General features: G+C 34.1%; 1 protein-coding gene across 1 annotated transcript; it reads left to right on the top strand.

Moving 5' to 3' along the window:
* Window positions 1-5961: 5961 nt before the first annotated feature.
* Window positions 5962-26737, top strand: LOC11416270 (callose synthase 3). The gene is made up of 42 exons (XM_003620959.4): window positions 5962-6297; window positions 6381-6481; window positions 7970-8094; window positions 8175-8268; window positions 8407-8517; window positions 8614-8730; window positions 8901-8993; window positions 9415-9506; window positions 9677-9803; window positions 11144-11281; window positions 11409-11485; window positions 11565-11658; window positions 13301-13423; window positions 13532-13649; window positions 15109-15443; window positions 15563-15615; window positions 15710-15770; window positions 16213-16294; window positions 16375-16424; window positions 16502-16588; window positions 18438-18575; window positions 18671-18765; window positions 18865-18949; window positions 19038-19198; window positions 19444-19567; window positions 19658-19764; window positions 19859-19997; window positions 20080-20231; window positions 20766-20875; window positions 20976-21107; window positions 21260-21328; window positions 21449-21635; window positions 21752-21902; window positions 22919-23038; window positions 23122-23240; window positions 23318-23401; window positions 23624-23736; window positions 23839-24068; window positions 24325-25125; window positions 25215-25265; window positions 25457-25642; window positions 26218-26737. The coding sequence occupies exons 1-42, from the start codon at window positions 6102-6104 to the stop codon at window positions 26464-26466; spliced, it is 5877 nt and encodes a 1958-aa protein (XP_003621007.2). The 5' UTR covers window positions 5962-6101; the 3' UTR covers window positions 26467-26737.
* Window positions 26738-27242: the final 505 nt, after the last annotated feature.

Genomic DNA, 27242 nt, shown 5'->3' with positions numbered 1-27242 from the left:
ACGCAAGTGTAAAATTATGCGTTAGTTAACTAACGCGACGTGACTTAAGTCACGCAAGTGAAATAGCCAACGTGAGTTAACTCACGCTAGTTTTAAAACACCCTTACCTTCTGCTACATGCTTCAGCTGTCTCAATTTAGTGATTTGTAAGCTTCATAAATGATCTATCTGTATGATATATTAAGCTACCTGAGTAATTATTGCTTTCTAAAAGAACATGCTCTGTATGATAATGATTTGATATTTTCTTTTGTACGTGTCTCCGAAATAACTCAAACTTATCTAATGGATGCTTGGACAGAGGAGAGAGTTATATGAATATTCAAAGCTGCTTGGAAGCTCTCAGTTTATTTTCCATTCATTTCAACCATATAAGCTTATATATGCATATATGCTAGTTGAAGTGGGAAAGGTTTTGTTGAAGCATATAGCAGAAGGCAAGGGTGTTTTAAAACTAGCGTGACTTAACTCACGCTGCGTGAGTTAAGTCACGCTGCGGAACTTAAGTCACGTATGACTATTTTGGTCGGGGCTGCAGGGCGCGAGTGTTTTGTGGGTGAAGAGCAGAATTCCAAACATTACAGTCTTGTTTCAAATCTAACTAAGAAACCCTAATAGTGTGTGTGTTTGTATATATAGTAACTTCTTCTCTTCCTCATTTGTTGCATTTGCATTTGACGGCCGTAGCACAATCCACAACCTGTTTTCATTTTTCTCTCTTGCATTGTTTCACTACTTGCCACATTTCACTCAGATTTTCATTTTCTTCTTCACCTGTTTTACTATTCACTTAACCCTAATTTTTTCTTGCTTTTCCACTACCCTATTGATTAGACAGAAATAGTAAAATTGTTAATCTATCTAATAGTAAAATTGTTAATCTTTTACTGAAATAGTTTGTCATGGCTATCGGCTTGTCTTGCTTTACAGGGAACTTATTCCATTGCACTATGGTGACAAATATTTGACAAAGCTATTGAATAATTTATAAAATAATTTAACAAAAAGAACTAATATGACTTATCACAGTTAAGTTATCGATGCATTCCAACGACTAGTTCAGGATAGAAAACCATATCATCTTTCGCTAGAATGTTTACATATATGACAAAGAGAATCAAATTAACAAAGTAGCACTGAAAAAATTAAGAGATTAACATGAACCTCGAAAATAAGTTTTGTTGTGTGAACATGAATTATTTGTTAGGCCATGCCCTAATGTACAAAATTATGAACTGCATGAAGGTCACTTCTTCAACTTAAAATAAAATTCTTTGTTGACTACAAATAAAGAGAGAAAAAAAAAATGAAAATAATCATAATAATCTTTAGCCTCGTCGGCCATTTATCCTTAATCATATTGGACATTAGGAATAAACTTTCCTTTAGGATCTGTCTTAGTAAATAGCTTAATTTCAGCTCAAATAAGCTAATCCAAACATACCCCTAATGTAACTAATGTGTGTGTTTGTGTAATCGTATTCATATATAATCTTCTAAGAGTATGTTTAGATTGACTTATTTGAGGCTATCTACTAACATAAACATTTGTGAGATTGATTGAAAGAGCTTATAGAAACAACATATGACATGAAAAAAAACTTATACATCAACACTTATATGATAAACACTTAGCAAGTCGTTTGTCCAAACAGGACCTTGGGCTACTGTCATATATTTTGCATATGCCTTTAGATTTTAAGTCACATCTCCATGTAGTAATAAAGCTACTACACCAAGCCATGAGTATACATATCAATGATTACTTAACAAGTAATGGCATTTGTTCTCCAATGTCTTTTGCAAGATCTTCACTTGTTGGAGTTATTGATAGAAGTTTGAAAGTGGCTGTTTAGTTTCAATTTAAGTAGGTTCAGAGTCTCAGAAACACTCAAAAGTGTACTTTATGAGTCACCAGAAAGCATTCCGATTGATGTTAAAAATATTGCATCAGCTGCATAGGGTGGCTAACGTTGTTGCCGTCGTCGAAGGAAGAAGTTGGAAATATTAAGGGGAGATCCTTCTAATCGAAAACTCAACAGAAGTGGTTACAATTTATTATTTGCTGAACAACATGCAAGACTAAAACTACTACTTGGTGAACTCTAGACCAACTTAAAAGAGTATGAAAAAACAGTAAGTAATTTGTATAAATACTACTACTTGTTCGAGTGTACTACATTAAAGCAATGATACTTAATATTGGAGATGTGTCTGGTGTCTACCACGTGCCGTTGTGGAATGCAACACCAATGCATGTGATTACATTTAATCACTTCCATTCCATTTTCTTAAATCATTATTGTTGTTTATGTGAAAGTATGACTACTCAAAAGGACCGAATCAAATTGTTAAATCGGACCAAACCCTCATTTACTAGAAGTCGGACCTACCATGTTCCACGTAGGGATTGATAGTTATTTGATGGAAAACATGGATGGTGGTTATTCTTGATTTTCGTTGTGTCATTCGTGTAAGGCATTTTCCTTTTTCTTACGACTGCTAAATGTTGTTTTTTGTATGAAATTACATAGAGCACAAATTGAAGAAAAGTTGTGTGTGTGTTTCTGTGACTTGAGTGGGAGGGAATATTGGCGAGGTCGACGAGTGGATACGGACACAAAAAGAGAATAAGGTGAATCGTGAGTTTGGTTTGCTGTTTAGTATTCTATTCTCGCATCCCAATGTCATATTCATCGTGATTTTAAGAAGCATGAAATCGTGGCTTCTGTTCAACGCAAGAAGGCCACCGCAGAAACAACCAGAGACAAAACAAGAGACATCAACGCCGTTTAGTCTACATCACCATCCTCTTAAATATAAAGTTGGTTATAATATCAGTTAATAATATAAAGTTGGTACATTTTGGTTCACAAGGAATTAGTCCAGTTAGAAAATGTAAAGTTAGTGTTTTATAAAGGTAGTTTTTGTTCAGTTGGGAAACACTAAACTGTTTCACCGAGACATTGTACCAGTTTGGGGCTAACTATTAAAACTTTGGTTAAGTTTTACCGAACTGTTGCAACTGAGTGTCAGTGTCTTATCAGGTATATGTGATTCATAAACAATCATGCTATACTTCATTTCCTTCATAGAATTAATATGTTGACGACATTAAGGTTTATCAAGAGAATGCTATAAAAGATAATAAGACGAGCATGGTTATCAACGATGCGGTGACACTTCTACAACGGTTTCCAGAAGCAGATTTAGCTTTGGTTAATGTGAACGTAAAAATGCTTGATTCATTTTAGACTCCTGAGGAGAGTAGTTCTTCTGGAAGTGATTATATCTCAAAATCAAATGATATCAACATGAATGCTTCTTCTGTAGCTTTTGTTGAGTCAGACAAGGATACTAATTAAGGAGGTATTATTGAAGTTCTTAGCCAATATTGTGAGGGAAAAGTCAAAAGATAAATGAGAGTCAAAACATGTTAGCCTTGATTACTTTAGTGTAGAAAACATTCATTTTTATTGCACATTTGTTGTGTTAAGAAGAGTGGAATTGTTATTTTCAGCGCTTGCAAGAGGGAACATATATATAGCGGTAACACCAATAGAAAAGCTCATGTCTATTGGTATTAGAACTTGGTAAAAAAAGGAAATGTAAATTGGAGTGTATATGATCATAAGAATCTTTAGCCTCGACTTTTGGTCTTCTATCATATAAGTGTTTCCATTACACTCAAATTGAAATGTAAATTATGATCAACAATAAATTGTTCTCGTGAGCTTAACTCAGTTGATATGGATAATACATAATATATGCAAGGTTTGGAGTCCGAACCCCGACCACCACAAAAAAGATCAACAATAAATTGAAAAACACGATCTCATGATAATTTTTAGAGTCTTCGACAACGCAATTGCCTAAATCCATGATAAGACTAACACCTTAAAAAAAATACATTTAATAGGTTGCTAAAATATTATGCCATAAATAAACATAATGCATAAGGGTATGATGTTAGAATGATAGAAGTTTTACCAAATAGCTAAAACTAATATCCTCCTAATACAAAGACTTGATGATGTAATGATAGAAATTTTTATTTTCATGATAACATGGAAGAGTTAATGAAAGAAAAAAATTCCTTAAAAAAAAATTAATGAAAGAAATAAAACATTTTAATGACTCATTTGCAAGTGTGAATTTAACTTCATATGATTTCACAACGTATTGTTGTGAGTAGAGATGTAAGATAAAAGTGGGAGAAAAAAAAATTAGTGTACACCACCAAAGCTCTATATATAGTGGTGAAAGAGAGGCGTGAGATAAGAGTCTGGACACAATTAGATCGAGGTGACAAAATTGAAGGACTAATAAACAAATTGGGTGAGAAAACAATGAATTTGTGAACAAACGTACAACACCAAAGTTTAAACTAAGTGTTAAGGTATTGGAGGCTGCAAGTTTAAAACCAAACTAAGGAGAAAAACTAATCTATTTTTTTTTTTTAGAGAAGGAAAACTAATCTATAACATTGGTTGTTTCTAAAAAAAAAAAATGAAAAAAATCAAAATGAATGAAAACATCCATACATTCAAATCAAACGTCGAACCACAAATCTTTGATTGAATATGTAATTAATTAAAATATATATTTTAAAATGAATCAAGCAAACACCAAAATAAAATGAAAAATTCAACAATTCACTAAGATGACGAACAACATATTCGACAATTAATTATAAAAACCACATATATTTAGTTTTTTTTAGGGGATCTGCAATTTCTATGGTACACTCGAAAAATTTGAGTGTACTGGTACACCCATATTTAAATTAATAGTTTAATGAGTTATTTTAAAAAAAAAATATTTTCTATCATTTACAATTATAATAACTATATTTTATTTCTCAAAAGTGTCGGCGAAGCAAAATTCAAAATTTTGAATTTTTTATTACTCATAATAGTGAATATTTATTATTTTTTCCTGATAAAATGTAAAAAAATTAGTATGATTCTTATAAACAATGAAATTATGTTTTTTCTTATGAAATAATATTCTCTTAAATATAAAAGTCGACAAATAACTCTTTGTTACATAAAAAGGATCTTTAACTTATTGATTTATGAAACAGATGTACCGATACATCTTAATTTAAGGGTGTATCGTAGAAACATTTTAACCCTGTCATACAATTCAAACGAATTGAATTAAACAAGATTTATTTGTGTTAGAAGAAAAAACTAACCGAGAGTCATACTTTCCGCCGCATAAAAAAGCAATATGATCCACGTAAGATATTTAATTTATTTTTGTGTGTGAAAGGTCTATTAAAATATCCTTAATAAAGTAGTGAGATCATGTGATAGAATATTTCACCCACAGAAGAAGAATATAAGTTAGATGATTGACCTATTAAAATACTATATTACTATTCCAGAATCTTTGTACGTTTTAACTTATATACTTGATTCATATCCTTATTTTTTTAGGAAAAATCTTTACTAAAAAAAGAAAAACAAACTCATGACATTAGTAGTTTTTCTTTTTGTTGAAGAATCATGTAAAGATTAAACACCATAAATAAATGTAATAAAAGTGAAAAAGCATAGCTGTGAAGCATGATACGAGTTAGTTTGGTATAGGCGTTAAATATTGTCACTTTCATTTCAACCCCACCGAACCGAACATCCCAAAATAAAGTGTATGTGTGGGCCATTAATTGTATCTTAAATACAACAAAACACATTTTTATTTATTTATAAATGTTAATGAATACATACATACACTAAATAAAAAAAGACTACTAGATTGCGTAAGTCGTACTTCCATATTTATTAAGGAAATTTTAACGTGATCTATTTATTTCTATAACAAATTTAATCAAAATAATATAAAATAAATTTCAATCAAATTTAAAGATCTAGAAATAAATTTGTATCTTATATTTATTTTATTAGAAAAGAAAAGAAAAACTTGTGTTTGAATTGTGACCGGTGTTGAAACCGACAATAGTATAGTAACTCAGTGACTGAGTGAGTCATTCTCTTTTCCTTAGCTTCGAAGTACTCGCTGCTATTCACCTTTCTACTTTTTCAGTTCTTCTTCTCTGCTAGGGTTTCAAGTTTCAACAAACCCTACATTCTCCAATGTCATCCTCCTCTTCACGGGGACCGACGCCGTCGGAACCACCCCCACGGCGACTTGTACGAACTCAAACCGCTGGGAATCTTGGAGAATCTATTTTCGACAGTGAAGTTGTTCCTTCTTCTCTTGTTGAAATTGCTCCCATTCTTCGTGTTGCTAATGAAGTTGAAAAAACTCATCCTAGAGTTGCTTATTTATGTAAGTGCTTCAACTTTCTCAATTCAACTTCTTCCATTGTATTGTTGCAATGTTATGTTATGTTGATTTTCTTGTTTTTGTAGGTCGATTTTATGCTTTTGAGAAAGCTCATAGGTTAGATCCTACTTCTAGTGGTCGTGGTGTTCGTCAATTCAAAACTGCTCTTCTTCAACGACTTGAAAGAGTCAGTAATCACATTCTACTTTTGCTTCTTTGTTTTCCCCCTTATTAATCTTTTTAATAGTATAGTATAGTGTAGCGGGATTTTAACTAATCACTATTGTTCTCCGATGTGTTATAGTCTATGAAGCAATTACACCGGACACTGACATGCAAAAACAAATGACACTGACATTGACACTTGTCGGAGACATGACACACCTTCGATCATAAGTGTCGGTGCTTCAAGTCTATTTATTACAAAATATTGTCCCAATGTGGCTATGATTGTGATATAGCATTGTTTGTAGCGAAATTTGAAAAAACTGCTATTTTCTGCGATCTGCTACTGAAACATTGTATTGAAGACATGTAACTTGTTCTGCATCGCGCTATTTTTTCCTTTTGGGAAACACAGTTTGATAAACCGTCTTGAAAGAGTAGCATCCTTCTTTTGCTTTTTGTTTTTTCCCAATGCTGTTAAATAGTTGCTATAGGCCCTGTTTGGATAAATAACTTATTTTGCAGCTTATAGCATAAGCGCTTATTGTATAATTTCTTATGAACAAGTTAATTCTATAATACAAGATAAAATAAAGTCAAACTGTTTGTGTAATCTATAAGCTGCTTTCATAAACTATCATGGAGAGCCAGTGAAAATAAGCTGGAAATAGCTTATGAACATGTCATAAGCTGTTTTTCGTAAGTTCTCCCAAACAGTGCCACATGTGCTTATGCCAGTAGATAATCTCAAATAAGCCAATCCAACTAAGCCAATCTCAATTATAGGGATAAATTGAGAATTTTTTCTCATTTTTTGAAATAGTATTTTTTTTTAGAAATTGATAAATTATTGTTTATTATTAATATATTTTTAATATATTATATTCACATAGATTAAGTTTGAAGAATGGGTTTTTCTATCATGTGCAAACTTGCATATGTTAGAAAGTTAAAGTAGTTTATCTTGGAACTTGTGCACTCTATATTAAAAACATAATTTTGTATTAAATAATTGTTGCTTTAAATAAAAATTTACCATTTTAAGTTATCTTAGCCTATGCAATATTATTGCAAAGGATAGATAAACCCTTGAAGAATTCATATTAACCCTCCAAAAACCCTTCAAAATTCTCCTCCAATACACTTTTTGAGTTCCCCCAAATTAGGGGGGTTTTTGTATTATGAAGAAAATGAACCCCTCCCCTCCCCTCCCCTCCAAACTCGCATACAAAGCCTTACTATTATACGGGGGATCATTGAACAAGTTCACATGCGTGTTCACTTGTGTCTTGCTCATGCTCAAGGTTCAATGTTCTACTCTTGAACATATATTGCATTCTCCTTGCTGGTATATGGAATATAGATGGTTCAAGTTGCCTCTAATAAGATGTGATGCTTTATAGAATCAGTAGTATGGTCGCCTCTAATAACATTTGATGGGCATGGTTCTTGCAAGTAATTTAAATAATTTCATGCTAAGTCTGTATTTTTTTTGTTCCATAATTGCCAGGAAAATGATCCAACTTTGAAGGGAAGGGTAAAGAAAAGCGATGCTCGTGAGATGCAGAGTTTTTATCAGCATTACTACAAAAAATATATCCAAGCTTTGCAAAATGCTGCTGATAAAGCTGACCGGTTGGTTCCCTAGATAATTTAGTTTGATATGCTCACTGGCGATTGTATGATGAGTGATGATAGTTCTTCTCTTCTTTCAGCGCACAACTTACCAAGGCATATCAGACTGCTAATGTTCTTTTTGAGGTTTTGAAGGCCGTTAACATGACCCAATCTATGGAAGTTGATCGCGAGGTTATTTTCTATGGCTCCTAAGATTAGTTTTTTCTTTTTTGTTACTGGTTTTCCCTTTTTTTTTAACCTATATTGTTTATCCATATTTAACAGCTTGTTGGCTTTATCTATGATTAATTTGCGTTATCATTGTAATAGATTTTGGAGACACAAGATAAAGTTGCTGAGAAGACGGAGATCTTAGTTCCTTTCAATATTCTTCCTCTTGATCCTGATAGTGCAAATCAAGCGATAATGAAATTTCCCGAGGCACAATCTTTATCGTTAATCTTTAATTTCATACATTTGTATTTCTGTCCCCTTATGATTTTCAATGAAACACTTACTCATAACATTTTTTTATAGATCCAAGCAGCTGTATATGCTCTTCGAAACACTAGGGGTCTTCCGTGGCCTAATGACTACAAGAAAAAAAAAGACGAAGACATTTTGGATTGGCTTGGCTCGATGTTTGGATTTCAGGTAAACAAAAAATCTTCATTTTCTGTAAACAAGAAAAATCAGGAACTGCAAGGCTACTTGTTTATTTGAATAATCTTCATTTTTTTTTGGAAAAACTACTTCACCACTAATTAATTGAAGTGGATTTGTTTAACCTTTTGGTTTTAATAATTTTCTTGAACATAACTCAGAAGCACAATGTTGCAAATCAGAGAGAGCATTTGATCTTATTGCTTGCTAATGTTCACATAAGACAATTTCCAAATCCCGATCAGCAGCCCAAGGTCAGTTTTTGATTTCAATTACAGTACATTTTCAATTTTAAAGTCTGTAGAAAGCTTTTATTTATTTATTTAACCTTTCTACAAAGAAAATGCAAAAAGATGTCAAAAATACAAATGAAGAATGAAGAGTGTGTTTGGTGGGTAGATCCTATGGTAGAACTAGAAGCTACTATGTAGAATTTGCTTCTCTTAATATACTCTACCGTTTCTACTGTTATATATGAGGATTTTAATATTTTGTTTACAGTTTAATCTCAGAGTCTGATTCCATTTGCCATGTTTCATTCAATACAAATATTAAATGAAAGTGAAAACATAAAATAAACGACCAACACGTAATCATTTTCTTTCAGTTTTCATTAACACAAATATACATGCACCAATTTGGATTAGATTGTGACTAGTATATCTGTTTGATTAGTTGGACGAGTGTGCTCTGACAGAAGTGATGAAGAAACTGTTCAAGAACTACAAAAAATGGTGCAAATATTTGGATCGGAAAAGTAGCCTTTGGTGAGTTTTTCTGTTTTCCTAATATTGAATTGCTGATGTAGAGTTGTTTGTTTAAGTCTACATGACAACACGGCTTATTTGTAGCATTTTTTAACTTTCATATCTGGGCTTTGTCAAGAAATGTGTTTTTGAGCTTTCCTTGTAACATGTCTAGTGGATGCACACTGCAGGTTACCTACCATACAGCAAGAAGTGCAGCAACGCAAACTACTATATATGGGTCTATATCTTCTAATATGGGGTGAAGCCGCCAACCTAAGATTCATGCCAGAATGCCTTTGTTATATATATCACCATGTATGCTTCGTCACTTGAACCAATCTATGTTTATATTTCTCAGATATGCTAGTGTCAACTCTGTTTGCTCCAATACTTGGATTTTTATGGACGTTTTCCCTGCATTCTGTGCATATACCTGGTTAAACATCCTTACTTATTTGTGGGTTTGCACATACATTAGCCTGCTTACCGACAATTTTTACCTACGACAAAACTAACACTTATTTTGGTGCCATTTCTTTGCCTCTTTTGCTTATGTAAATCTTTTAGTTCACCTTACTCTTGTTTCCTTCAATCCTCTTATTCCCCTTCACTGGAAATTCCGCCTTCATTGCGGTTCGCCCTAGCAGCCTAATCGCGGCATTTGGGTTGCCTCCATTGCAGCTTCCAACACCTTCATTGTGTTGGGTGTGAAGGGGTGACTTTAATCCCACATTGCCTAGAGATATGGCCTATGCAGTGATTATAAAGCTTGGGCAGCTCTCACCTTAAAATCCGGTTTCGTAAGGTTGAATTGGGCCCAACCTAAATTCTAGGACCCTTCTTTCCCAACTCTTTCAATGGGAGGAAAACAAATGGCCCTATGTTAGAACTTTTGATCATTATCACTTAAATAAGTTGGAGTTTGACCTGTTGTTGGATAACCCTTAGTTGCAAGCACACTACCTTACATGGTTATCGATAGAGAGCTATAACAGTGGAGTTTGACCTGTTCTCGGATAACCATTTGTTGCCTTTTGTGAATTATTTGTTCTACATACATAACATTTTAATGTCCTTACCAAACAGCTTCACTATTCCTACCTAATTTCACTCTCAATCATTGTCCAATGGTTCTTTTCTGCAAAAAAAGTATTTTAAATTTTAAAAGGAAAATATTAGTGAGAAACAAGAAGGTATACAGAGTGTGTTTTAGAACCATTTTGAGGAGATTCTACCATCAAGTGTGGTAGTCGTGTATTAGATAAACACGCAAATATATGCTTTTATAAGGACAAGGTTTGTAAAACGAGAGCTTGTTTTTGTACCTGATTGATGTTTAAATCTGAACTGGTTCAATATTAAGAGCATCACTATCTCTCTACCATGTGAGTCACTGACACATTTGGATGCATAGGAACTTAAAAAGATACAATGTTTCTTTTAATTGTTGTTTTGTATCTTTGTTATACCTTCATTTCATAATTGTGTGCATGGCAATGTGCATGTACTCGTTTTCTCACAATGGTTTTGGCAGTTGCTCTCATCTCTTTTTATTTATAAACAACTATATGTTTGCGTCAAATGAATATTTTGATGGTAACTAATTTCTTTTGTTGGATATTGACACCCATTGAGATTTTTCATCGTGATAATAGATGGCTTTTGAATTGTATGGTATGCTTGCGGGTAATGTCAGTCCAATGACCGGTGAGAATATCAAGCCAGCGTATGGAGGTGAAGATGAGGCTTTCTTAAGGAAAGTAGTGACTCCTATTTATAACGTGATTGCTGAGGTTTTTCTCCTACTTTTTCATAGTTTTATTTTCTTCCTTTCTTTTTTTTGTGGCTGTTACATCCAGATAAAGTTAATGCTTATTGAAATGAATGTGAAAATAATTTGTTAAATTTTTTGCTCAAAAGGAAGCTAAAAAAAGCAAAAGGGGAAGGTCAAAGCATTCACAATGGCGGAACTATGATGATTTGAATGAATATTTCTGGTACAATTTATACTTTTAATTCGTTTCCCATATGTTCTCAATGTCAGTCTAGAAGTTAATTCTAATAACATAATTGCAGGTCTGCTGATTGTTTTCGGTTAGGTTGGCCGATGCGTGCTGATGCCGATTTCTTTTGCCTGCCAGCTGAGCGGGTGGTTTTTGACAAATCGAATGTAAGTATTGATTATTGATCTCCTATTTTCTCTCCATACATTGGATACAATTTTTTATTTCTTCCTCAAGTTGAGTACAATTTTTATTTTTTCCTCAAGTATTAAAATGAGAAATTACATTTGTTTTTTGGGGAGGGGATTCCCCTCTTTCATGATCATCTTAAATTTTGTGAATAGCTGCAAGGTTCGAGTTGTGTGTGTACAGCTCCCGGTGGACTTTTATATAAGTTTGTAATTTTATTTAAGTTATTATCTATTGAGTGTGAAATGAAAGCTCATTAGTAGAGCAGGAAGATATAAAAAGGAGAGTTAGGCATGCTCCTCTAGAATGAAAATGGATGTTAAAAACTACAAAACCAACAAATCAGAACACAAAATTGAAGTTGCAATAGTGAACAAAGACAGCCCAATCTATGTAAATAATCAGTTGTCTATTATGCTCCTGAGCCTGGTTGAATAACAATTTCCTGTGTTGTAATGGGTTGTGGGGCTTCTACTATCTCTTGGCTGCTTTTGAGTCTTCAGATTAATTTTTTTTTTTTCTTTTTCATTATTGCAATTTAATCATATGATAATTGTGCTTTTTGTTTCTAACTAAAAGAGTTTGCCATATTTGGGTAGATTGTACTGAATTGGGTGCTATATCTGTTTACGGTGTTTGATTAACCGGTAGACATACAAGACTTAAGATTTTTTAAGGACTTGAACTTTTGGGGTGAAACCCTACCTTTTTACATTCAATGGACCAAGTGAAGTTATCATTTGGTCTTTGAACGATTCATATTTACCTAAGGGCCTGTTTGTGGATTGGCTTCTTTGAGCTTGTCTACTGGCTTAAGCTTTGTGAGACTGTTTGGGAGAACTTATGAAAACAATTTATGACAGTTTTCTAAAGCCTTTTTCAACTTATTTTCATAAGTTCTCCAATATAGCTTACGGAAACAACTTATAGCATATACAAAAACAATTGAACATTATTTTATCTTTTGCTATAAACATAGCTTATGCAAGCTTATACATAAACGCTTTTGATATAAGCTGTTTATCCAAACAGGTCCTAATTTGCTTCCTCAATTTTTTATCAATGGGATGCTTGAGTGCATCAATATTCAACTTATCTCTCTTTCGTTTTGCCATACATATGGTATATTAAATGTGTTTAGAAGGATCAATTTAAATCACACATAACCTTTGAGAAGTCCATTGATAACATCAGAGGATGATGTAGCATATAGTTGAAATTTATATTTTAATGACCATATTGTTTTATACCTGGTGAATGCATTTTTTGCCCCTATCCTCACTTATAAGATTATTTTTCTTTTTGCAATTGTATATGATATTCAGGCATCATAAGAGAAAAAATGTAAACACATAGACATTAATGCATAATTGAACAATGGCATATAATAATGATGGAAAAGTTGCTCGTTGCATGCTGTTGTTTGAACAAAGATTATGGTTTTTTTAGATGTGACCTTTTTTCTTTCCGAAATACAAAATCTATTCCCATGCTCTATGCTGGAATTTTGGCTGGAATCAAGGATGAAATCTTCTGCGTTAAGTTATGATCAATGTGAAATGTTTATAAGCATGTATATGCCACTCAGTCTGAAAGCCTTGTTGTAATTCAAATGCATAGGATGACAAGCCGCCTAACCGAGACGGATGGTTCGGGAAAGTGAATTTTGTTGAGATAAGGTCATTTTGGCACCTTTTCAGAAGTTTTGATCGCATGTGGAGTTTTTTCATTCTGTGTTTACAGGTACTAACTCGTTTTTGCATTTTGTATCACTTCTTCCATGTGGACATTTTTTTCCCTTTTAGTACTTTGCCAAATAAAATCTATTTCAGAATTGTGTATATGTTTTAGGCCATGATTATTGTTGCTTGGAACGGATCTGGGGATCCAACTGTGATCTTTCACGGGGATGTCTTCAAGAAGGTGTTGAGTGTATTTATTACAGCAGCTATATTGAAGTTTGGTCAAGGTAGGCAATATCGAAATTTATTCGTACATATATTTGATATCTATTATGAGATTGCAGCTTACCTTGTTACTCTGAGATCATGCCTTTTCCTTTATGCATTAAGTCAATTGTGTTGATCTGTAAAATTGTAACCTATTATTGGTATTTTGCCCCACTTTCACATTTGTTGCATTAACTTAAGTTGTAACTGCTGGAAAACAACTAAATTAGTAACCTTTTTCCAGTTACAACTATTTAGCTGTCATTTCGGTTCACTGCTAGAAGACGACTTTCACCCAGTAAAAAAGTTGAAGCCCATACTATACCACAAGTCACAATTTAAATATCTTGGGTCCATTGTAGAAAATGACGGAGAAATAGTGAGAGATGTAAACATCAGATTCAAGCTGGGTGGGTGAAATGGAGAAGAGCCTAGAGGGTTTTATGTGATAACTATGTACCACTCAAGCTAAAGGGAGAATCTAATTTTAGAAGTGTAAGACCATGTTGTACGGGACAAAAATTTTGGAGGTAAAATGTCAACATGAGAGCAAACTTAGTGTAGCAGAGCTCAGAATGCTAGGCTGGATGTATGGAAATACTAGATCGAATAGAATTATGAATGATAGTATTGGAGAGAGTTGGGGTAATACTTACTGATGGAAAGTTGTTTGAATCTAGACTGGGGGTTTAGACATGGTCAAGGAGACCTGTAGATTTCTTAGTAAAGAGAGTTGATCAGATGGAGGTAACTCAATTGCTGAGAGAGGAAGACCAAGAAAAACTATACAGTAGTAGAATTTATTAAGACCTAGAAGTTAATTGGTTTGATTAAGATTTGATAGGGATAGAGCATTATGATGTCATTTGATATGCTGACTTAACCTTGTGGAAAACGGCTTGGTTGTTGTATTTAACCGTCCTTTTAAAAGAGTTTCTAAGGTGGCGGAACTGATTTGCAGAAGGAGAGCAGACAGTGGCTATCTGACAATAAAAATAAGTGTAATAAACAAATTGAAATAATAGGTTGAAGTGTTGAATCACCTCTATAGTAAATGTTATTGGCTGAAGTGAACTGTCATGTTCCTTATTCATTATAGTCTGACTTGTTAGAGATATAGATCCATGTCAGTTGTATCCTATGCTTCTATATAACTTCCTGATTATAAATGGAATATTCAGTTTATGTAACAACTTGGTAAGGTAAATTGAAGGTGATATATTCAAGATGTCAGATTGAAAATCACTGTGGAAACCTATTCTGGAAAACAAAAGCATGCTTTGTTTCCTTGGCTGAATAGTTATCAGTTATTTAATATGTACCCCTAAGATGTGGTTTGATTTAAATATGAAAATTATGAGTTTGTTAATATGTATTTCCTCCCCCACCTCCCGGAAACTTATATTTTATAAAATAGAGTATTTGTTAGTTCATAATGTGGAGGATACTCATGTTGATCTTTTCCTTCTCATTGAGCAGCTGTTCTTGGTGTAATTCTAAGTTGGAAAGCACGGCGGAGTATGTCGCTGTATGTCAAATTAAGATATATTCTAAAAGTTATTTCAGCTGCAGCATGGGTGATTCTTCTGTCAGTTACGTATGCATATACTTGGGACAATCCTCCCGGGTTTGCTGAAACCATAAAAAGTTGGTTTGGTAGCAATTCAAGTGCGCCTTCATTGTTTATCGTGGCTGTTGTTGTTTACCTGTCACCAAATATGCTTGCTGCAATATTCTTTATGTTCCCCTTCATTCGGCGCTATCTCGAGAGGTCGAACTATAGGATTGTGATGCTAATGATGTGGTGGTCGCAGGTACACAACAGTTCAACCTTTCTCCCCTTGTTATTTTTGTACACTTACAACTTTTTTTGTGGTAACAACTTAGATATTTAGATTCTAACTTGGTGTTTATGGCGCCTTGTGATTGCCAGCCTCGCCTCTATGTTGGTAGGGGAATGCATGAGAGTACATTTTCCCTTTTCAAGTAAGAACATGAAGATAAAAAATTTCTCTTTCCGGTATATGGTACAATATTCCAACGTGTCTAATATTTAATTCGTCAATGTTTATTATGTTAGGTACACGGTGTTTTGGGTCCTCCTTTTATTTACAAAGTTGGCTTTCAGTTATTATATAGAGGTGATGCATTTTCACTTTTCATTCATTCTGAAATTCCATATAGTTTTTCATTTCTTGCACATGTCTGTGCTTGTCAATTTCTTGTTTATATTCCCTTCTACAATTCCACATAATTTTGGTTATGAATATATTCAACATTTTTATTTTTTCGGGTCATGACTATAAAAACCCTTTATCGCATTGTTACAACATAGCCTGAGTTTAATTTTGCATTGTGATGAACTATTGTGTTAAGTTTGACCGGAGTTTAGTAATGTGCTCTAGTAATAAATGGAGTTGTTCTTATTCTTTGTGTGCATGAATGAACATGTGTGTTCATTTGCATGCATGTTTCTACTTGTTTTGGGAGGATCTCATGCTCTCCACTGTCTCTAATCTTCTCATATCAATTTTTCCCACTTGTTTGATTAACTTTTTTTTTTTTTTTTCATTCTTCCTATAGATAAAACCTCTGGTTGGACCTACAAAGGCTATTATGAAAGTAAAAATATCAACTTTCCAATGGCATGAATTCTTTCCCCATGGTAGTAAGCTTGAATGTTCAGATTCTCACATTGCTTCATTTTCTCAGAAAATATTTTAAAATTGGTTTTTTGCTCTGCAGCTAGGAACAATATTGGTGTTGTAGTTGTTCTTTGGGCTCCAATTATTCTGGTATGGGTTTGTGATGTATCTGATTCACCTCCAACTTTTAGTATCTGTGGCATAATCATTTAGCTCCTCCATTGTAGGTATACTTTATGGATACCCAAATTTGGTATGCAATATTCTCAACATTATTTGGTGGGATTTATGGTGCATTCCGTCGACTGGGGGAGGTAATTAAATTGTCCACTGCTATGATAAACTTGTATAGTAATATCTTTTGGATCTTTGGTTTTATTTCCTTGGATATAGTTTGAAGGTGTTATTGGTATAATAGATTTCTGTGCATAACCAATTACTTCTGGTCTGCCGTCTACAACTAAATATTTTTCTGAAGTTTACATATATGTCAAAAGACGTAAATGTGGTTGAGTTTTTCTCCGAAGGTATTTAGGGCCCTTTTTTAGTGTTGCAATCAAGATGTTTTTCAAGTGGTTTACGTACATCTCCAAATGTTTTGTATTGAGGCCCAATCTGGTGGAATCTTGAATTAGTTTGAATCAGTTCTGCTACTGGAAACATGTGTTATCATAGCATTCCGTCATTACATGTTTATTAGTATGATAATACTGCATTAACTGACCTGGGTTTATGTTCTGTTTGATCTACAATGTCATACATTTCTATTGGCTAAAATGCGCATGCTGGGTAATTACTTAGAAATGCTTTCTTGTTATAGTTCATCGGTTCATTTTTCCTTTGTCTGGTTTCTGTTTATTGAAATGTCTATGTTGTCTTAAAATTGAACCAATGAATGAGATTTCCTTCTGGCTAGTTATATTTTGCCACATCTGAAGTTGTTGCATATTGTTTGATTGCTTCTATGTTCGATTTGTTATGGGCCAAATTACAGTACGAGAAGAAATACTTCTTATTGCATTAATTTATAATTAGATATTTTCTTACTTTTTCTGAATAAAATTATAACTAGGATTTTAAATGGTGGGATTATGATTTGTTTATTATAATTTCTAATTTTAGAACTTAATGGTTTAGTCTTTGTTGATATCTTTTTCCTTGGCGGGGTGATATTTTTTTCCTTGGCGGTTGTGTTGTCATATTTTATGTTCGATTGTCTCACTCTTAGGTACCCGCTTAAATAAAATTTGGGTTGTTTAGTTTGCTAGGATTTTATTTTTATCCTTGTTATTACTATCAAACAATTTTACGGGTTATAAGTTTATTTTCTTTACTATTAGGGTTTCTATGATTGGTACCTCTTATGCCATTCTTTTTCACACACGAGGTCTTGTGTTGCATACCTTTGTTATCACATACTTCACTTTAACTTAATGCAGCCTGGGAGTTTGTTTAGATTCACGTATTAGGGTTGGATCAAAAGGGAAATTATGGCAATAGGTATGAAAGGTGCATGATCAATTGTTTTATCTGGGAGCTGATTAGCTCTTTGGATAGTCTTAGACTCTGGGTTTGATCTAAACTTAACCCTTACAAAACCGGTGAGGAATGCCCACCACTTAAAAACACATTATCAAGTCATCCCATCCAATGTGCGACTCTTAATAGGTATATATATCTATATGATCAGATCTCTAATTCTATGTCCAAAGAAATAGTGAAATGATACATTCTGTATATTTTGCTTTATTATTCTGAACTCTGTTTGAAATTTCCTAAAGAATATCTCTTTGTAGACCTATTATGTATGTCTCAAAATAAAAGGATCCTTAAGTGGCCTAAATAAGATTTTTGACTAACGTGTAGCCTGCCTTCGATTCGTTAGACCCCTTATTATGAGATTGGACATTTCCATTTTTGATTAACAACTTTTGAATCTCTAACTGGAGAATAATTTTAGACTTCAATGCATTGAACTATGACTTGTGACTAAAATATCCCTTTACCTTAACAACGATCAAAGCCTTTGTCCACGTGTAGGGGTCAGTTATGTAGATCAAACAACTAAAAACGTAACAATATTCTATTTAAATCTAAATCCTCATAAAATATCTATTTCACTTATCTAAGTTATTTTGTCTTCACTGGTTGTCATGGTTGCAGATACGTACACTAGGAATGCTTAGGTCTCGGTTTCAGTCATTGCCTGGTGCCTTCAATGCCAGTTTGATTCCTGAGGAATCAACAGACGAGCCAAGGAAAAAGGGATTAAAAGCTACTTTATCTCGCAGATTTACTGAGGTTAACTGTTTCACTTTTATCATTACTTGATCTAGTAATCTAAATTTTAAGCATCTTTACTTTGTGGATTACATTACTTTGACTGATTGATGCAGATCCCGTCTAACAAAGGGAAGAAAGCTGCAAGGTTTGCACAATTGTGGAACCAAATAATTACTAGTTTCAGAGAGGAAGATCTTATTAATGATAGGTAATGTGGGGGATAATGTTTCTGGTTTATGATCTGCTCTTTCTCGATGGAACTGTGTTTTTTTTGTAAGCTAGTGTGTAAGGCGGTTATACTTTTCAGTGAAATGGACCTTTTACTTGTACCTTATTGGGCTGATACTCAGTTGGACCTTATACAATGGCCCCCCTTTCTACTTGCTAGCAAGGTTTGTTTTATACTTCTCTATGAGACTTTGCTATCAACGTTTCTATTGAATCATTTAGTAATTCTATCTGTGGTTATACACACTTTAGATCCCAATTGCATTAGATATGGCGAAGGACAGTAATGGAAAGGATCGAGAGCTGACAAAAAGAATTGAGGCTGACAACTACATGTCTTGTGCTGTCCGTGAGTGCTATGCTTCATTTAAGAGCATTATTATGCACTTGGTTCGAGGAGAACGGGAGAAACCGTAAGTTGCTTGAATCTGTTTGATTTAGTTCTTTATAGAAGGAATTGTAACTTGTTTATATACTTTATGTGTGTCAGTTTAGTGTAGTATTCCTCTATAGCTTTAAATGTTAAGGGACTTCGGGCCTCTTGATGAAATATTGCAGCTAGCTTTTTCGCATTCAATGATATAGGTTCAAACTAACTTCTGAAAGATTCTTCTTTACCTAATTCATTTTTTAATTTTGTTTGTATATTTTATTTCAGATTTATAGAGTACATGTTCGGTGAAGTAGACAGTCATATAGAGGCAGGCACATTAATAAAGGAATTCAGAATGAGTGCTCTTCCTAGCCTCTATGGACAGTTTGTTCAGCTAATCCAATATTTGGTAATATTGAACTCTTTTATGCAATTGAGAGTGCATTTTGTTTCTCTTCAGAGGGTTTAAAGTCTTACCCAATTATTGGAATTTATGCAGTTGGTTAATAATCAGAAAGATAGGGATCAGGTTGTAATTCTATTCCAGGACATGCTGGAAGTCGTGACAAGAGATATAATGATGGAGGATCAGGATCAAATATTCAGGTTGTGCATATGTAAATCCTTATGTTTCCACAGCATCACGTGCATATTCTTCCTTCATCTCCTGATTATGATTGAATCATATTTTTTTATATAGTTTGATAGATTCAAGTCATGGTGGTGTTGGACACGAGGGGATGTTTCCCCTTGAGCCTGAGCCACATCACCAGCTATTTGCATCTGAAGGGGCTATCAGCTTTCCAATTGAACCAGTCACAGCAGCTTGGACAGAGAAGGTTTGTTACTATTGAACTATTCTGCTTTAAGTTTAATTAGTGAAGCATTTTTATTGACTTATTTTCAATTTGTTTTGGGAAGATTAAACGACTTTTCTTGCTGCTGACAACAAAAGAATCTGCCATGGATGTACCGTCTAACTTAGAAGCAAGAAGGCGTATTTCTTTCTTTTCAAATTCATTGTTTATGGACATGCCTGTGGCACCAAAAGTTCGCAACATGCTTTCATTTTCGTAAGCTATCTCTTAGTCCCTAATCATATGCCTTGTTTTTCCTGGTGAAATCTACGAATCAGTGAACGCTTTGTGCAAGTTCCTTTCCCTAATATTCTTGTTGATTACAGATGAAAAGCATTAAATTTTTGTCAGTCTTTCACAACATGCATTATTAGTTCTTCAGTTTGGTGCATTTAAGCGAATTCTGTGAAGACTTTTGTGATAACAAGTTATAGTCGATAAATTTAATGGTCTATTTTACCATTGTGAAAGGCATGCCACACTTGAATGTCTAATTTAGTTTTTTAAAATGTTCTCAACAATAAGATATTTTCTTGGAGGATTGTCAATGAAGAAAAATAACTGTTACCCATGGAAGTGTCTAACTTAAAACTGCAGACTTCTATTTTAGTTATCAGCTTGAGATGGCGGTAACCCATCAAAAATAGCATTTTGATAGGTAGATGCACCGATAGTTGGTACTTGTTATTTGTTAGAAGTTTGTATACATTTTTGTTAATATTTTTTAGTTATTGTGGATTTTGTTTGTAGGATTTTAACACCATACTACACAGAAGAGGTTCTCTTCTCATTGCTTGATCTGGATTCGCCAAATGAAGATGGTGTTTCGATTCTGTTTTATTTGCAAAAGATATTTCCAGGTTCATCATTTACCCCAAACCTCTGCTGCATAAATGTAAAACTTCGTGAGATGAGAAATGTAATGCGTTTATTATTTCCATTTTGGTTATTGATGCACAGATGAGTGGACCAACTTTCTTCAGCGAGTGAAATGTTCTAGCGAGGAGGAACTTAAAGGAAATGAATCTGAAGAGTTAGAAGAAGAGCTTCGTCTATGGGCATCATATAGAGGGCAGACTTTGACAAGAACTGGTTCTCTCTCTCTCTCTCTCTCTCTCTCTCTCCACACACACTACACACTTGCGGACACACACACACAAGTGCATGCTTATAATCAGATAGTTATATTCTAGCCTCGAAGTCCATAATGTAGCTCATTATTGCATTAATAACTATTGGTGCAGTAAGGGGTATGATGTATTATAGAAAAGCTTTGGAGCTTCAGGCTTTCCTTGATATGGCCAAAGACGAAGGTGACTGTTCCTTCTCTTAGGAATCATTGAATGAAATTTCTTTAGCTTCATTATCAATGTACTATTAAACTTAACATACAGTTTGAAGGTTTTTTTTGCTTAACCGTTATGAATGGCCAGATTTGATGGAAGGCTACAAAGCCATGGAAAACTCAGATGATAACTCGCGGGGGGAAAGGTCATTATGGACACAGTGCCAAGCGGTAGCTGATATGAAATTCACATATGTTGTATCATGCCAACAATATGGCATTGACAAGCGATCTGGTTCTCCCCGGGCACACGACATATTGAGGCTTATGACTAGGTAGGCATTGGACTGAGTAGTTTTAGATTTGGTGCTTACTATATCTGTTTTGTATATTTTAAAATATTGTTCTTATGTCTATTATAATAATGACCTTGTATATTTTCATTTGGCAGATACCCTTCACTTAGAGTTGCCTATATTGATGAGGTAGAGGAACCTATCAAAAACAGTAAGAAAAAGATCAACAAGGTTTACTACTCTTGCTTAGTGAAGGCTATGCCGAAATCCAGTAGTTCTTCAGAGCCTGAGCAGAATCTGGACCAGGTATTTGGGTTTTACTATTGAGACATGTTATTTCACTTTCTTTTGCTACTGGTAATGTTGTTTTGATTGGATAATAAATTTTCTTAGAAGAAAAGTATGGCAATTTCGACTAGATGGGCGGTAGGAAATCCTCCAGAGCAAGGAAATATATGTAACAAATGGATTAATTAATGGTTTACCAGTCTCTTTAGATCAAAGATACAGCTCCGTTCAACTAGCCTTGAACGAAATCCTCTTTTGATCGGGCTTGTTGTGTCTGCATATAAATACTCTATTTTCATTTATATTATTTATCAACTAATTTTCAGCTGAACAAAAATATTAATTCATGCTCTCATTCTTAATCCATCATCTCAATCTGGAGCATAGATACATACCCTGCGCAGCCTGTTATTGTTGAAGTGATTCTCAATTTAATGAGAGGCTCGGCTGACAAATTTCCCTTCTCTTTCCCTTGTTCAAAGAAATTAGAGTCTTCTCTTCAACAAAATGATCAACATTAATGTGCTTTGTCATTTGATGAATATGCCTGATAGCTTGATTATCGTGGGTAACCATTAAAAGCCCAACTTAACGTGACTAACATTGGATTCATTTGAGTTCACTAGTTGATTGTGTTATAGCATAATACTCAATTTCCACACTAGATCTTACAAGAAGCAACTGCATTTTGCTTCTTGCTGTCCCGTAACAGCAAGGACAAATAATTATAGATATTCAGACTGGCTAGAAGGATCATAGATAAACTTTTTTTAAGTTAAACATAGATAAACTTTTCTATGGAGAAACACCGACTGTTTTAGTTAATTCATACAACTTCAATCTGCTTTGTTTTGATTTTTTATTTTATTTTTTAAATAAAATAGAAACACCAATATTATTAAGAAGCAATGTTCGTTTATTAAATTGAAGATGCTATTTTTATAGTACTAAATACAATTCTTGATATGAACAGTTACCCGAGATGCCTTTTTTATTTTCCGTCGTAATATACTCTATTTTATTTGCTTGATCAGGTCATATATAAAATAAAGCTTCCTGGTCCAGCGATTTTAGGTGAGGGTAAGCCCGAAAATCAAAATCACGCCATAATTTTCACACGTGGAGAAGGTTTGCAAACAATAGATATGAACCAGGTATGATGGTGATTGGTGATATGAGAGGAGCTTATCAATGTAAAGTCTTATCATGTCATGCAACTAAGTTAAATCTTTTATAGGATAACTACATGGAAGAAGCCTTGAAAATGAGAAATTTGTTGCAAGAATTTCTTAAGAAGCATGATGGTGTGAGGTTCCCAAGTATTCTTGGACTAAGAGAGCATATATTTACTGGAAGGTAGATTCATATCAATTTCTTTCTGATTATTGGTCATATTTTCTATGTTTCTTATTATTGTCTTGCCGTGGTTTTAGTGTTTCTTCCCTTGCATGGTTTATGTCAAATCAAGAGACAAGTTTCGTGACAATTGGTCAGAGATTGTTGGCCAATCCCCTGAGGTAAGTTCTACTGGTTCTTCTTTCCATGTGCAGAATAATATGGACAAAATTGGATTTGTTTTATACCTATGGCTTTCAAACGTTAGAGAATTACTGATCTGTGGAGAGTTCTTCAAAAGATATTGAGAATGAATGTTAAATCGTTTATAACTTAGAAATTTGTTGATTGATCTTGATATAAATAATTGAAAGTATGATCTTCCCATTTTTCTGCTTATGCAGGGTTCGTTTCCACTATGGGCATCCTGATGTCTTTGATAGGCTTTTTCACCTGACAAGAGGGGGTGTCAGTAAAGCCTCCAAGGTTATCAATCTAAGTGAAGATATTTTTGCTGGTACAATATAGTCTGATTCCTCTTTATTTTAGTTTATTTTATTTTATTTTATTTTATTTGTATTTGATTGTATATTAATTGGAATTTTTCTGTTGTTTTCAGGCTTCAACTCTACACTCCGTGAAGGAAGTGTTACTCATCATGAGTACATACAAGTTGGGAAGGGAAGAGATGTTGGTCTCAACCAAATTTCGATGTTTGAAGCAAAAATAGCTAATGGAAATGGAGAGCAGACACTAAGTCGAGACGTGTACCGGCTTGGGCACCGTTTTGATTTCTTCAGAATGCTGTCCTGTTATTTTACTACAGTTGGATTTTATTTCAGCACTCTTGTATGTATCCCCAGAGTTAACTTTTACTTGTATAAAATTTATGTTTTCTTTTCTTATTTTTAACTATAAGGTCTACTAGTTGGATTTATGGGGGAATGGGAAATGGCAGGTGGGGAATTTTACCCCCTAGCTGACTGCTTCCCCTGATCCTGAAGTCCATGGGAGGTACCATGTGAGCTACAGACTCTGGTCATATATGTTAGTTTTTATATCTTCCGACTTCTGAATCTCTCTCTTCCACATCAATTTTGTGCAGATAACTGTTCTCACTGTATACATATTTCTCTATGGTCGCCTCTATCTTGTTCTCAGTGGCCTTGAAGAAGGGTTGAGTGCACAAAAAGCCATTCGAGACAATAAGCCTCTTCAAGTGGCTCTTGCTTCTCAGTCATTCGTTCAAATTGGGTTTTTAATGGCCTTGCCCATGCTGATGGAAATTGGCTTGGAAAGGGGCTTCCGAACTGCACTTAGTGAATTTATACTGATGCAGTTGCAGCTTGCTCCTGTATTCTTCACGTTTTCCCTAGGGACCAAGACTCACTATTTTGGAAGGACACTGCTTCATGGAGGTGCAAAATATAGACCCACGGGTAGAGGATTTGTGGTTTTCCATGCCAAGTTTGCTGATAATTATAGACTTTATTCGCGAAGTCACTTTGTCAAGGGTATTGAGCTCTTGGTATTACTTGTTGTATACGAAATTTTTAGTCATTCATACAGAAGTGCTGTTGCATATATATTGATTACTGTATCAATGTGGTTCATGGTGGGAACCTGGCTGTTTGCTCCATTCTTGTTCAACCCCTCTGGGTTTGAATGGCAAAAAATTGTTGATGATTGGACTGATTGGAATAAATGGATTAGTAACCGAGGAGGTATAGGTGTACCGCCTGAAAAAAGTTGGGAATCTTGGTGGGAAGAAGAACAAGATCATCTACAGTATTCAGGAATCCGGGGAATCATAGTGGAGATATTGTTGTCACTGCGATTTTTTATCTACCAATATGGTCTTGTATATCACTTGAATATTACAAAGAAGGGCTCAAAAAGTTTTTTGGTAAGTCTTGATCTATGTTGTCTTCCTTTTTACCTACCCATAATTTTGTTGGTTGAATGGAATAATGGAAAGCTTTCCTTGGCTAACAGGTGTATGGCATTTCGTGGCTGGTGATCTTTGTAATATTATTTGTGATGAAGGTTAGTAGTTGCTTGGTGCCTCCTAACTTTTAGGGTTATGCTATAATTTTTTACATGCATGCCTCCCTAGTCTGCACATTATGTTCTTATTGAATTTAGTAAAAACAGATGGCCTTGTTCATCTCTTGCATAAGAAATGTAAATTCTAAGTTTCTTATGGTTTAACAATTTTATTTTTTTTTGGTTGTCAGACTGTATCTGTTGGGAGGCGTAAATTCAGTGCAAATTTTCAGCTTGTCTTCCGATTAATCAAGGGGATGATATTCGTAACTTTTATTGCGATTCTGGTCATTTTAATCGCCCTTCCACATATGACACCGCAAGACATTATTGTTTGCATTCTTGCCTTCATGCCAACTGGTTGGGGAATGTTACAGGTACTCTCTTTGCACTTTTTCCTACATAATCTATGAACATCATTTCAGAGGGGGGTTGGTATATTGCTCAATTATTTTTCATTTTATTTTATATATTTGTGAACATTTGGAAAGACAAAACCCTATTGGTGGATTATATTCATATATTTCTTCTATTGGGAAAATGTTAGACATAAAAACACTTAAGCTTCACTTTAGAAAGTGTCGCTTACATATCAAATTATGGAAATATTTGTGTATAATTTTATTATGAAGTTAATTACTGTGTATAGGCAGTATAAAAACTGACATCCAATCATATCTTAATTTTTTATTATACTTGTTCAGATATATTAGAAAATAATGTTACAAAGTGACACGATAGGAAAATATAATTGGATGAGACGTCGTTAGTGCATTTTTATTAAACCCATATTTTTATAAAGTGGTTTTATGATTTGCCTTGTGATGTTAGCAATATTCCTTGGGGCACATTTATTGGATAATTGCATTATCTTCACAGCTTTTGATTTAGTAGTGGTGTCGGTTTTTCTTTGTCATTGTCATTGTTGCTACTTTTTTTTTTTCTTCTTCAGATTGCGCAAGCATTAAAGCCTATAGTACGTCGTGCTGGATTTTGGGGATCTGTGAAAACTCTTGCTCGTGGTTATGAGATAGTCATGGGTTTGCTTCTGTTCACTCCTGTTGCCTTTCTGGCTTGGTTTCCTTTTGTTTCAGAATTTCAAACCCGAATGCTGTTCAACCAAGCGTTCAGCAGAGGTTTGCAAATTTCTCGTATTCTTGGAGGACAGAGGAAGGAGCGCGCTTCTCGCAGCAAAGAATAGTTTGACTACAAAAGGCTTCATTATTAAGAGGCTGACATCCTTTGTTGCAATTTGTAAGTAGCTGTAATTATGAACGTGACTAATTCTAGGCTTCAGCATTTGATTATTAATGAAATTTGCTTTAATTTAAAAATTTGGCTTAATCTTTTTCCGTTCCTTGATTATCCGATACTAATATCTTTGCATTGTTATGAACTTTTAATTCTTAATATGATGTAGTACCTTGCCATATTAATACACATTTAATTAGAGGGATTTGGAGATCCTTTAACCTTCATGTTCATTCTTATGTTACAAGAGCCATCATTATTTGCATCGATTCATTAAACTTGCTTGCCCGAAAGAATGTGAGCTCGTCAAAATTCAAATTCATTCGAAGTGTGGAGGTAGCTATGGAGATTGTTTTCCAAAATATAAGTATTAAGCGGCGAGGACTAAAGTTTATTCGAGTGTTCAGATTCTTTTGATGTTACAATTTTTCTCCCTATAAGTTGGGTTGATTCCTACTTCTACTCGTGGTAGTAATAATTCAATACATTTTTGTATGTGTGTCTTGTAGTAATATGAATGAAATTTATAATGAATACATGGGATTGAAAAGTTCTTCCTTTTTTACTAGTTACGTTCATAACTAATTTTCACACTAGTGTGGGAATGATAACTAGGAGGAGAAAACTTATGTATGCGCTTTTTTTGTACTAAAAAGCGCTATAACAACTATCAAACTGATTTCAAGCAAGTCTCGAGGGGTGCACTGTATAAAAGCATAATCCTAC

Source organism: Medicago truncatula, chromosome 7 (assembly GCF_003473485.1).
Source record: "Medicago truncatula cultivar Jemalong A17 chromosome 7, MtrunA17r5.0-ANR, whole genome shotgun sequence".
Lineage (NCBI taxonomy): Eukaryota > Viridiplantae > Streptophyta > Magnoliopsida > Fabales > Fabaceae > Medicago > Medicago truncatula.
The sequence above is the reverse complement of the archived record's forward strand: the minus strand, read 5'-3'. Positions and strand labels throughout refer to the sequence as shown.